The following is a 13,254-nucleotide window of genomic DNA, read 5'->3' as shown; positions in this document are numbered from 1 at the left end:
TTTCAGGTAAAAAAAAACTTACATTTCCTCCCATTCTTTTTTTCGCTGCTGAATTTTCATTTGGGCCCTTTCAGCCTTTAATATAAGTTTCCTTGTTTTCTCAATTTGACTTTCCACCATAATTTCACTTAGGGTTTTAGGCCGAAATTTCTTCCCTTTTTCTATGATTGATTCTTCTGGCACACTAATACTCCCACCTGTAAAGAGAGTCAACATTTTTTTTCAATCTTTTTGAAACATCAAAATAAAACTTTCAAATATTGTTTTTAATCTGCCACATTTTAAAAATCCAAGAATATAATGAATCTGTAGTATACATTATAATCTGCAGTATATATTAAGCAACTACCATGATTTAAATCCCATAAGTTATTTTAGAATACCAAAATGAAGAGATCTAAATCACAATTTTTGCTCCTCCGAACCTTATTAAAAAGTTGGTGAGATAACAATTAGAGAACAAGATAATGAATAACAGACCACTGACAGATATTGAGAAGCAGGGAAAGAGTGTCTGTAACATGATGATGGGGAAAGGGAAAAGCAAGTGAGTCCTATTTGACATGTATAATTTGAGGTGACATATACCAACTGCAGTGGTCTGTAACCAATCAAAAAACTGGTCAGAAACACACAAATCTAGAATTTAAAAATTATGGGCTTTATCACAGACACATGAAAAAATGCTCAACATCACTAGTCATCAGGGAAATGCAAATCAAAACCACAATGAGATATCACCTCACACCTGTCAGAATTGCTGTTATCAAAAAGATGACAAATAACAAGTGTTGGTGAGGAGATAGAGAAAAGGAAACCTTTGTGCACTGCTGGTAGGAATGTAAATTAGTGCAGCCACTATAGAAAACAGTATGGGGGTTCCTCAAAAATTAAAAATAGAACTACCATATGACCCAGGAATTCCACTTCCAGATATTTTTCCAAAGGGAAAAAACCCCACTACTTCAAAAAATGTATGTGCCCCTATGTTCACTGCAGCATTATTTACAATAGCCAAGATACGGAAGCAACCTAAGTGTCCATCGATAGCTGAACAGATAAAGAAGATGTGGTATACATATATATATATATTATACACACACACAATGGAATATTACTCAGCCATAAAAAAAATAAAATCTTGCCATTTGTGACAACATGGATGACCTAGAGGGTATTAGACTGCAATAAGTCAGACAAAGAAAAATACTGCATGATTTCTCTTATATGTGGAATCTAAAAAAACAAAACAAATGAACAAACATAATACAACAGAAACAGACTCATAGATACAGAAAACTAACAGCTGGTTGCCAGAGGGGAGGGGGTGGGGGGGATGAAATAGGTGAGGGAGATTAAGAGGTACAAACTTCCAGTTACAAAATAAATGAGTCGGGGGATGAAATGTACAGCATAGGAAACACAGTCAATAACGTAGTAATAATTTTGTATGGTAACAGATGATAACTAGACTTATCATGGTGATCATTCTGTAATGTATAGAAATATGGAATCATTATGTTGCATACCTAGAACTAACAGTTTTGTAGGTCAATTAAACTTCTATAACAATTAATTAATTAAAATAATTGATTTTATCAGTTATAAGTATCTACTGGAGGAATTACTCTATGTTCAAGTTGCATAGAGATATACTTTGGATATACATAAAAAAAGTTAAATAATATGGATGGTCATATAGTTATAAGCTACCACTTCATTTCATATTTCAAATATATGGCACCATGGTAAAATAACAGTTTAATGTGGCCTGAGTGGCCACAGAAAGGCTTTATAGTAAAAGTGTAATTTGTATATATAAAATAGATAACCAACAAGGTCCTACTGTAGAGCACAGGGAACTATACTCAATATTTTGTAATAACCAATAAGGGAAAAGAATCTGATAAAGAATATAACAATCACTGTGCTGTACACCTGAAACTAACACAACATTGTAAATCAACTATACTTCAATTAAAAAATTAAAAGTATAATTTGATCTGGATCCCCAAGGACTGGGGAGAATTCAGAGAGGAGAGGAGTGAATTGGTCACTCCATCAGGAACCTGGATGTGGAAGTTTCAGACATAATTAGGAAGCAACAAGCAGGACAATAAGCTAAACATGCCAATCACACAGTATGAGAATGCGCTATTGGAAATAAATTAGGGATATTGTGGAAGGATTAAATATGGGGATAATGGTTTCAGATTTTATCCTAGAGGCAGAAAGAAGCCATTAAAGGTTTCTCAGTGAAGAGAGTGAACCAGTATTAAGGTCAGTACTGTATCCTGGGCACTAGTCTAGATCTGGCCAGGCTACAGTGACCTTTATCCTTGACTGGGCTCTGCAAGCCATTCCCAGAATTCCTGTCTTCCTCCTACTCACCTGCAGTCATCCTGCAGGCAGTCACAAGAGGCAGGGCGCAGGGATTAGAGGCACTATTTTCACATCTGTATTCTCAGCTCATCACTGTTTAAAGCATATGCTCTTGGAAAAGTGTGAAATGCTGTGTTCTAGCCCTACCCTCTGGGATGGGGCCCAGGAATCTGGGAACAAACACTGCCTAGGAAAACTAGCATCTGGGGAAATCCTAGATTTAAGAACAGCTGGACATGGGAAGTAAGAAATCCGCAGCACCAGGTGCTCTCATCCACTCTCAGTCCCATGACTGGGAGTCAAATGTTCTGCTCACAAAAAGATAATTCAACTTTGAAGTTTTAATAAATAGGGACTTAAGAGCCTTCTTGTCATTTAGGTTACCTGTATCTCTCTGACTGTCCTTTCTTCCAGTTCCTTCTTTTTCAAACCTCTCAAATTTGCTCGCTCTTCTCTCTGATTGACTTGGCCGTTTGGATTTGGAGTATTTGGAGGACTTCACAAGCCTATAGGAGGATATCTTGTGTTCACTTTGTATGGCATGAACCACAATAGTATCGCTTTCCAACGAATCACGAAATCTGAAGGGAAAAAAATTATTTGCAATCATCACCAGTTTAATCATGCTGCATGATTATTACATAATAAAATAAGATCACAATGTACTATGCTGATAAATGATACCACTATATCACACTGGATCCAAAATTCAACCATGCTTATACCAACCCAACAAGGATGTAGTGGAATTTGAATAGGACTTGATTAAAGAGCAAGTCGAATTTTCTTCTTAATGAAAATACTAAACATCTCATTATAAACAGTATAATACCATTGTTTTGATAGTATGAAGAGTCAAAAATTTTCAGACAGACTACAGTTTAAAGGTAAATGGATTATATCAAACTCTGAGGAAATGTAATTCATCTTCCTATCTATTATCTCATTTATTATATATAATATTTCATATATTACATACATGATAGATAACAGGTGGTGATACATGTATGTACATATTACCCTATTTGTCTCTATAAAAAACATTAAGCTCAGGAGTCTGTACTACTCTCCAGTTCAGCTTTCTCTTATAGCTTACAGACATCTATCTTTTAAAAGTTCTTCATCAATTTAATTGTTGTTATTTTTGGCTGGTTCACAATTATTTCCTCATCTTTTTATGTCTAAGTTGATTTATAGATTCAATGTAATTCCAATCAAAATCCTAGGTTTTGTCATGAAAGTTGACAAACTTATTCTGTGCAAAGGACCTAAGCAATATTGAAGGTGAAGAACAATCCAGAGGGTTCATAATATCAGATGTCAAGAATAATTAAGGTCTTGTGACACTAGCGCAAAAACAGACAGGCCAATGGAATAAAATGAAGAGTTTAGAAACAGACCCATATATATGTGGTTACCGGATTTTTGACAAAACCATCACTACAATCTAGTAAGGAAAGGATGGTCTTTTCAGCGAATGACAGTGGGACAATTGGATATCCATATAGAAACAAAAGACACTTGATCGCTATCTTACACCACCCACAAAAATTACCCAAGATAGATAATGGCAAAACAGTAGAGCTTCTAGAAGAAAACGGAGAATTATTCATGAATTGGGAATAGGCAAAGATTCCTTAACTACAACATAAAAGCACTAACCATAAAAAGTTAGTGAAAATATTGATAAATTGCAAAGGAAAACACTGATAAACTAAACTTTATTAAAATGAAAAATTTCTGTTCAAAAAGACACTATAATGAGGATGAAAAGACAAGCCTCAGAGTAGGGCAAGATATTTTACATGCATGCATACACACACATAGATATGTCATATATACATGTGTCATGTGTATGACGAGACTCATCCAGAATATATAACTCCCACAACCCAATTTTTAAATGAGCAAAAGACTTGAGCAAACCCCTAACAAAAGAGAATATAAAAATAACCAGTAAGTATAGGAAAAGTGACTGAAAATCGTCACTCATCTGGAAAATGCCAATTTAAATCACACTGAGACACTACTACAGAATAGCTGAAATTTAAAGAGCTGACAATGCCCAGTGATGGCAAGCATGAGTGTTATGGGTTGAATTGTGTCTCCCCAAAAGAATATGAAGTCCTAACCCCCCAGGTAACTCAAAATATGACCTTATCTGGAAATAAGGTCTTAACAGAGGTAATCAAGTTAAAATGAGATCATTAGGATGGATCCTAATCCAACATGACTGATGTCCTCATAAAAGGAGAAAAGTTGGACAAGCACAGAGGCAATATTATACGAAGAAACACAGAGAGAACACCATGTGAAGACAGAAAATTTAGAGTGATGCATCTACAAGCTAAGAAACACCAAAGATTGCTGGCCAAGCCACCAGAAGCTCAGAAAAAGGCATGGAACAGATTCTCCCTCCCAGCTCTCAAAAGAAACCAATTTAGTCAACACTTCGATTTTGGACTTCCGGTCTCCAGAATTATCAGATAATAAATGTCTGTTATTGTAAGCCAGCCTGTCTGTGGTACTTTGTTATGGAAGCCCTAGAAAATGAATACAATGGGAATCAATTGGAATTCTCATACATTGATGATCAGAGTATAAATAAATTGAGCCATTTTGGAGAACTGTTTGTCAGTGTCTAATAAAGCTAAACATGCTTAGAACCTATGGTCTAGCAGTTCCACTCCTGATTATATAGAAAACAGAAATAAGTGCTTTATGTCCACCAAAAGACATGCACAAGAATGTCAGCATTATTCATCAAAGCCAAAAAATAGGAACAACTCAAATATCAGCAGTTAAATGGATTAATAAATTGTGGTATAACCATTTAATAGAATATTACAAAGCAATGAAAATGAATGAAGTACTGCTACCTGCATCAACATGGGTAATCTTAGGCATGATACTGAATAAAGAAGCCAGATACAAAAGCGTTCATACTGCAGCTTTCCATGTATATGAAGTTCACAGACACAACTAATCTATGGTGATAAACATTCATCTTTGGAGAGTAAATATTTATCAGGAGGAGGCCACGAGGGAAATTTCTGGAGTGTTATAAAAGTTCTTTTTTAATTTTTTTGAATTTTATTTCTTTTTTTGGCTGTGTTGGGTCTTCCTTGCTGTGCTTGGGCTTTCTCTAGTTGTGGCGAGCGGGGGCTACTCTTCATTGCCGTGCACAGTCTTCTCATTGTGGGCTGCAGCTCGTGAGCTCTAGAGTGTAGGCTCAGTAGTTGTGGCATGCAGGCTCAGTAGTTGTGGCGCACAGGCTTAGTTGCTCCGTGGCATGTGTGATTTTCCTGGACCAGGGCTTGAACCCGTGTCCCCTGCATTGGCAGGTGGATTCTTAACCACTGTGCCACCAGGGAAGCCCCCTTGGCTCTATTTTAATTTTCTAATATATACATGCTCACATGTTAATTAGTTATAAAATAAATAGTTTGTTAAAAACCGAAAGTAAATATGTATGACATAATTTGGTTTGCAAAAAATTTTGCAGACTTAAACTAGGAAGGAGTGAGCTCAGGAAGTCAGTAGCACTGACAAGAGGATTCCTTGAGATTTTAGGAGTTAGTAGGTACTTCAGGAGACCTCTTAATCTGACCACTTCAATAAAGCCACTGGAAACTACTTTCTTCAAATATATGCTCTCAAACATCTTAACTTGCAAGAAATATGCATCCTACCTATTCTGTAGCTTCCTTAGGCCAAGTTGGTGTTTCTCTTTTTCCCAAGCTAATTCCTTTTCCACTCGTTGAATTTTATTAGCTGTTTTCCTGTCAATCTCAGCACGAATTTTGGAATCTAGATCAAAATCCTGCAGATAAGTAGATTTGTTCATCAAAATGAGTACCTTTATCGATAGACTTTATCAATCCTATTTCATACATAAGTACAGATTTTTAAGGTTTGTCCTCAATTTTATGCTACATCATAACTGTCTCCTAAGTATCATAAACTCTCTCATTCTAGAAAAAAACAACATACTTTTGATTTTACTGTCACAAAATATGGAGAAAAGTTCCCAGAAATAATTAACAATGATGAAAATACAGTTACATATTAAAAAATTTTTCCCACAATATAAACAATGAATGCTAACAGAATATTTGGAGAGTTTAAACAGTTTTTTAAAAAAAAAAAAGAGGAACTCTCTCCACCCCAGAATAACTACTATTACATAACCAGCTGGGCATGGGGTAAAAGTTCATGGCACTTGATCATTAGCTGATCCTTCCTTCCCATGTGACTCCCCACCTAGGAAAGACAGTAATGTCTTTGGTGTCTTCTGGATATAACCAAGTTCTGGTTGAATATCCCTCACCAAAGGGGCCATTTTCCCCATAAGGATACTTAGGGGCCTCGTGTTTCTTTCCTTCACTCCTGGAAAAATATCAGGGCCTTCATTCACACTGAATTGAAAGTAATTATTCTTTCCAGGTGTGTTGGTGCTTTAAATAATGGTGTATGTAAAATGCTTAGCCACAGAACATACCTCAGTTGTTCTTTATTTTGAATTATGTAACCATATTCTGCAAGTATCAACACTTTTCTTAGTAAAATAACAAACATCTTTTAACCATTATAAGTTGGTCTTTTAACCAATATAATGAATTAATCATTATGATTTCACCACAGTTTTTTTTTTTAATACGAAATTGGCTAAGTGCTTCTGGAATTATAGGACTGGGTAACCCATGGGTATAGTCAGGATAATAAATTCTGAGTTTTTATTTGATTAGGCTCTTGACAGTAATTCCATTTAAGATAATGTAAAAAAAATTAGGAAAAAAAGTTATCACTAGGAGGTAAATGGGGCTTTGCAACAAGTCACAGAAGAAAAAAATTTAATACAATATTGGCTTAAACAATTTGGTGATTGTCCCCATAGCTACAACTATACTAAGTCATCTTTTAGAAACTTTGTGGATGAACCAGGTACTATCTTTTCAATAGAGTTGATGAATTATGGAAAAGGAACCACAGAGAATCAAATTATATAGTATGTACCTATCCAACGGTTAAATATCTTGGCTAGGTATGGTGATAACCAGATTCAAACTTATATCTTATTACCAAAAAAATGTGAAGTAGCTAAATCCAGAAATAAACTTTGTGTAAAGAGGCTCATCTACATCCACACCAAGTTGCATGACAAGTTCCACAGTAGTTTAGTTGCTGCCAACACACTGACAAACCAGACAAGGGAAATTTAAAGATGGTTTTAAGTGTTCCTACTTGTTGGCAAAATAGCAGCCTCAATTCAGAAATAGCATATGTTAAAATTAAAATCAAATTTATTTTAGGCTTACTGTCCGTTTAAACTGCATATGTTTTGGTAATTCTTCATTCATCTGTAGTAGTTTCTGTAATTGATTCCTTAAAGCTTTGATTCGTTCTCTCTTCTCAGCCTTGACTTCTTCCCCTTCTTTCATTAACTTGTCATGTTCTCTTTTTCTTCTGGCATTCTCAATACTGAAAACAGAAATTTTAAAAGGTAACAGGTTAAAGATAGAGAAACAGCAGAGAAAATTTGTATTTAATAATTTGGAAATTCATTTAACTTGGTCAGCTTTGGTAAAATGTTGGTGTGTTTTGCAAAAGCCCAGTCCTATTAGGTATTGATCGAAAATTCCCATACCTGTAGGCTTTAGGATCTTCAATATCTTCTGGAATTGGCTCTGTTTCTATTCCAACCTGTAGGAAAAGGAGTAAAAGCTTAGCTCCTTTAAATTGCATATTTACCTTAAAATATCTAATAAGTAATAAATTGAAGGGTTTTCTCTGCTAATTTCTAACAACCGTAGGCCTGGAAAGTATTGTCACAAAAAATAAACTAGGGAAAAAAACTTATTTGTTTCTACTTCATTTAAAGAGGTATGTAGAAAGGTATGTAGAAAGAAAATCACATGTATGCAAAATGTTAATATCACCATATTCCCCTCCAAAATACGAATTAGTAATATTCATGTGTTACTAACAAAAAATACACCAAAAAAATGCTCTAGATCATTTATTTTAAAGTACTGTTTTTTTAGCATATTCCTTTCATACATGCTTTGATTCCCACCACAATACCTCATGTGTATACAAGGAAAAAGTTATATTTTTTAAATTTTAAGTGTTTCACTTGATCTTATCACAGATATTCAGTGAGAAATACACAGAATATAATCCCTCTCCTTGAGAAAGATATGAAATCAGAAATATGACTCTCCCTTTAGAAAGGAAATCAGTTTAAATTAAGTACTATGAAGTAAATCACTTAGAAGTACTTTGTTTATTCAGGTGCTGTGCTGAAAAATGTCTTAGGCTGTTAAAGAAGAGGATTTATAACCCAGTGAATGAAACAAAAAGTCTTAGTTTGCTAGCTAACCAGTTCTTAAGTAAAACTGAACTTATTTTCTGTTCTCTTCATAGCGCATAGGTCTCTGTTTCGCTATCTTTTGTTGTAAAGAAATAAAGATTCTCTTTCGATCAAGTTGTTTTATTACAGTACTAGTCTTTACACACATAAAATATAAATCTACATTTATATAAGACAAGGTTTATGATTTTCATAAAGTGAAGTCATAAAACATGACCAATGTAAGAGACAAGTGATGGCTAATATATTTTAGTTACTATTAATCACTTAGGATACAACTTGACTGAACTCTATTCTTTTATTGCTCAGAGTTAAGCCCCTTGCTTCTCCAATATCAGTTATGATTTCCAGGATTTGATGCTGATATCAGCCAACTCTCTCCTGACCTCAGCTGTTTACAATAAATTTGAGTTAAACAACGGTGCTTCCAAAGAGTTCCAAAACACCTGCCAATTGTTCTCAATCGTGACTGCACTCTAGAACCACGGGGGCTGGGGGGAGGGGTGACTTTTATAAAATACAGACGGTCCCTTACTTACAACGGTCAACTTGACGACTTTGCATTTGGTAGAAAGCATACTTCAAGTTTGGAATTTTGACCTTTTCCTGGCTAGGGACATGTGGTAGATCCTCTCTCGTGATGCTGGGCAGCTGCTGCAGCCACAGCTCCCAGGCAGCCACAGCTCCCAGGCAGCCACATGATCATGAGGGTCAACAACCGGTACCCACATAACCATTCTGTTTCTCACTTTGAATACAGTATTCAACAAACTATGAGATAGTCAATACTTCATTATAAAATAGGCTTTGTGGTAGATGATTTTGCCCAACTGTAGGCTAATGCAAGTGTTCTGAGCACGTTTAAGGTAGGCTAGGCTAAGCTGTGGTGTTTGGTAGGTTAGGTGTATTAAATGCATTTTCAACTTATGGTATTTTCAACTTCTGATGGGTTTATCAGGGCACAATCCCATCGTATCTCATGTTGAAGAATGTCTGTACTGATGCCTGGGCCTCACTTTCCGAGATTCTGATTTAACTGCTCAGGCATGTATAGTTTTAAGAGCTCCCCTGTGATTCTAAAATATGGTAAGAACCTCAGACCTATGCAGAGCTTAGTTTTTTATTTTGTTTATTCAATTCTTTCTGATTTTGCCTTCTAAAAAGCAGAGGCTGCTTCAGTGACTTCAGAAATATTTATTGCAGTCATAAATAAAAGGAGACCATTATACAAATGTGGAATGGATTTTTTCTATCCCATATGGGTTTCCATAGAGAGTTGGCACTAAGTAGAAAGATAAAGATTTTCTTCTTGTTCATACACTTTCCCTTCTGGAAAATTCCTCTTCCTTAGCTTGACCTCATTAGACAACAGTTCATTCTCCAAATTTTGCTGCTATTAACAGAAATGAAAATTTACCTGCTCAAATCTTCCCTACATTCTTTGCATATTCTTTTGAAGCAGGCTACCTGTTAAATAGGAAGCCAGTGTGTTCACAGGAATTTTAACTTTGGTCTAATACAATCCCTTATGCTTTAGAAGCAATTCTAACAGTTATTAGTCATTTTATCCAAAGGAACCATTTTTTTTTATTGGAGTATAATTGTTTTACAATGTTGTGTTAGTTTCTGCTGTACAAGAAAGTAAATCAGCTTTATGTATACATATATTCCCTCCCTCTTGGACCTCCCTCCCACCCTTCCCCCCGCCATCTCACCCATCTAGGTCATTACAGAGCACAGAGCTGAGCTCCCTGTGCTATACAGCAGGTTCCCACTAGCCACCTATTTTACACATGGTAGCGTACATATGTCAATCCTAATGTCCTATTTCATCCCACCTTCCCCTTACCCCTCTGTGTGCACATGTCTGTTCTCTACATCCTTGTCTCTATTCCTGCCCTGGAAATAGGTTCATCTGTACCATTTTTCTAGATTCCACATATATGCATTAATATACAATATTTGTTTTTCTTTCTGACTTACTTCACTCCATATGACAGACTCTAGGTCCATCCACATCTCTACAAATGACCCAATTTCATTCCTTTTTATGGCTGAGTAACATTCCATTGTATATATGTACCACATCTTCTTTATCCATTTATCTGTTGTTGGACATTAAGTTATTTCCATGTCCTGGATATTGTAAATAGTGTTGCAATGAACACTGGGGTACATGTGTTCTTTTGAATTATGTTTTTCTCAGGGTATATGTCCAGTAGTGGGATTTCTGGGTCATATGGTAGTTCTATTTTTAGTTTTTCAACGAACATCCATACTGTTCTCCATAGCGACTGTATCAATTTACATTCCCACCAACAGTGCACGAGGGTTCCCTTTTCTCCACACCCTCTCCAGCATTTATTGTTTGTAGATTTTTGATAATAGCCATTCTGACTGGTGTGAGGTGGTACCTCATTGTAGTTCTGATTTGCATTTCTCTAATAATTAGTGATGTTGAGCAGCTTTTCATGTGCTTCTTGGCCATCTCTATGTCTTCTTTGGAGAAATGTCTATTTAAGTCTTCTGCCCGTTTTATGATTTTTTTTTTTTGATATTGAGCTCCATGAGTTGTTTGTATATTTTGGAGATTAATCCTTTGTCCGTTGCTTCATTTGCAAATATTTCCTCCCATTCTGAGAGCTGTCTTTTCATCTTGTTTATGGTTTCCTTTGCTGTGCAAAAGCTTTTAAGTTTCATTAGGTCCCATTTGTTTATTTTTGTTTTTATTTTCATTAAGAGGTGGGTCAAAAACTATCTTGCTATGGTTTATGTCAGAGTGTTTTTTTCTGTTTTCCTCTAAGAGTTTTATAGTATCCAGTCTTAAATTTAGATCTTTGATCCATTTTGAGTTTATTTTTGTGTATGGTGCTAGGGAGTGTTCTAATTTCATTCTTTTACATGTAGCTGTCTAGTTTTCCCAGCACCACTTATTGAAGAGGCTGTCTTTTCTTCATTGTATATTCTTGCCTCCTTTGTCATAGATTAGGTGACCATAGGTGTGTGGGTTTATCTCTGGGCTTTCTATCCTAGACCATTGATCTATATTTCTGTTTTTATGCCAGTACCATACTGTCTTGATTACTGTAGCTTTGTAGTATAGTCTGAAGTCAGGGAGCCTGATTCCTCCAGCTCTATTTTACTTTCTCAAGATTGCTTTGGCTATTTGGGGTCTTGTGTTTCCACACAAATTTTAAATTTTTTTGTTCTAATTCTATGAAGAATGCCATTGGTAATTTGATAGGGATTGCACTGAATCTGTAGATTGCTTTGGGTAGTAGAGTCATTTTCACAATGTTGATTTTTCCTATCCAAGAACATGGTATATTTCTTCATCTGTTTGTATCATCTTTGATTTCTTTCATTAGTGTTTTATAGTTCTCTGAGTACAAGTCTTTTGCTTCCTTAGGTAGGTTTATTCCTAGGTATTTTATTCTTTCTGTTGCGATAGTAAATGAGATTGCTTCCTTAATTTCTCTTTCTGATCTTTCACTGTTAGTGTATAGGAATGCGAGAGACTTCTGTGAATTTTGTATCCTGCACCTTTACCAAATTCACTGATTAGCTCTAGTAGTTTTCTGGGAGCATCTTTAGGATTCTCTGTGTATAGTACCATGTCATCTGCAAACAGTGACAGCTTTACTTCTTCTTTTCCGATTTGGATTCCTTTTATTTCTTTTTCTTCTCTGACTGCCTTGGCTAGGATTTCCAAAACTATGTTGAATAAGAGTGGTGAGAGTGGACATCCTTGTCTTATTCCTAATCTTAGACGAAATGCTTTCAGTTTTTCACCATTGAGAATGATGTTTGCAATGGGTTTATTCATATATGGCCTTTTTATGTTGAGGTAGGTTCCCTCTATGCCCACATTCTGGAGAGTTTTTATCATAAATAGGTGTTGAATTTTGTCAAAAGCTTTTTCTGCATCTATTGAGATGATCACATGGTTTTTATTCTTTGTTAACATGAATATTAACATTGATTGATTTGCATATATTGAAGAATCCTTGCATTCCTGGGATAAATCCCACGTGATCATGGTGTTGATACTTTAATGTGTTGTTGGATTCTGTTTGCTAGTATTTTGTTGAGGATTTTTGCATCTATGTTCATCAGTGATTTTGGTCTGTAATTTTCTTTTCTTGTGATACCTTTCTGGTTTTGGTATCAGGATGATGGTGGCCTTGTAGAATGAGTTTGGGAGTGTTCCTCCCAAACTTTTTGGAAGAGTTTGAGAAGGATAGGTGTTAGCTCTTCTCTCCAAAGGAACCATTTTGATAATAGAAAATTTAGGTCTTGTGATAGGGCAAAGGGATATAATTTGGGGATTCAAACCCTCAATCTTCATTACAAAGCCAATAATTTACCTGAATCTTTGATAAAACTCTCACATTCTAATACTAAAGATAATAATATTTTTACAACCCCTTTCAAAGGTACAAATTATGGTATATATTCCACATACGCCTCCTCAATAAGCAAATGAATAAATAGAACGC

General features: G+C 35.5%; 1 protein-coding gene across 1 annotated transcript in view; it reads right to left on the bottom strand.

Moving 5' to 3' along the window:
• CFAP44 (cilia and flagella associated protein 44) overlaps window positions 1-13,254 on the bottom strand; it is a 138,030-nt gene that overhangs the window by 47,216 nt on the left and 77,560 nt on the right. The window contains exons 19-23 of the mRNA XM_019922445.3: window positions 8,030-8,085; window positions 7,701-7,863; window positions 6,075-6,205; window positions 2,767-2,963; window positions 23-197 (exon numbers count right to left, since the gene is read on the bottom strand). Coding sequence (XP_019778004.1) covers window positions 23-197; window positions 2,767-2,963; window positions 6,075-6,205; window positions 7,701-7,863; window positions 8,030-8,085 — 722 coding nt within the window. The remainder of the gene's footprint in view (window positions 1-22; window positions 198-2,766; window positions 2,964-6,074; window positions 6,206-7,700; window positions 7,864-8,029; window positions 8,086-13,254) is intronic.

The sequence above is a fragment of the Tursiops truncatus genome, chromosome 4, assembly GCF_011762595.2.
Source record: "Tursiops truncatus isolate mTurTru1 chromosome 4, mTurTru1.mat.Y, whole genome shotgun sequence".
Taxonomy (NCBI): domain Eukaryota; kingdom Metazoa; phylum Chordata; class Mammalia; order Artiodactyla; family Delphinidae; genus Tursiops; species Tursiops truncatus.
The sequence above is the reverse complement of the archived record's forward strand: the minus strand, read 5'-3'. Positions and strand labels throughout refer to the sequence as shown.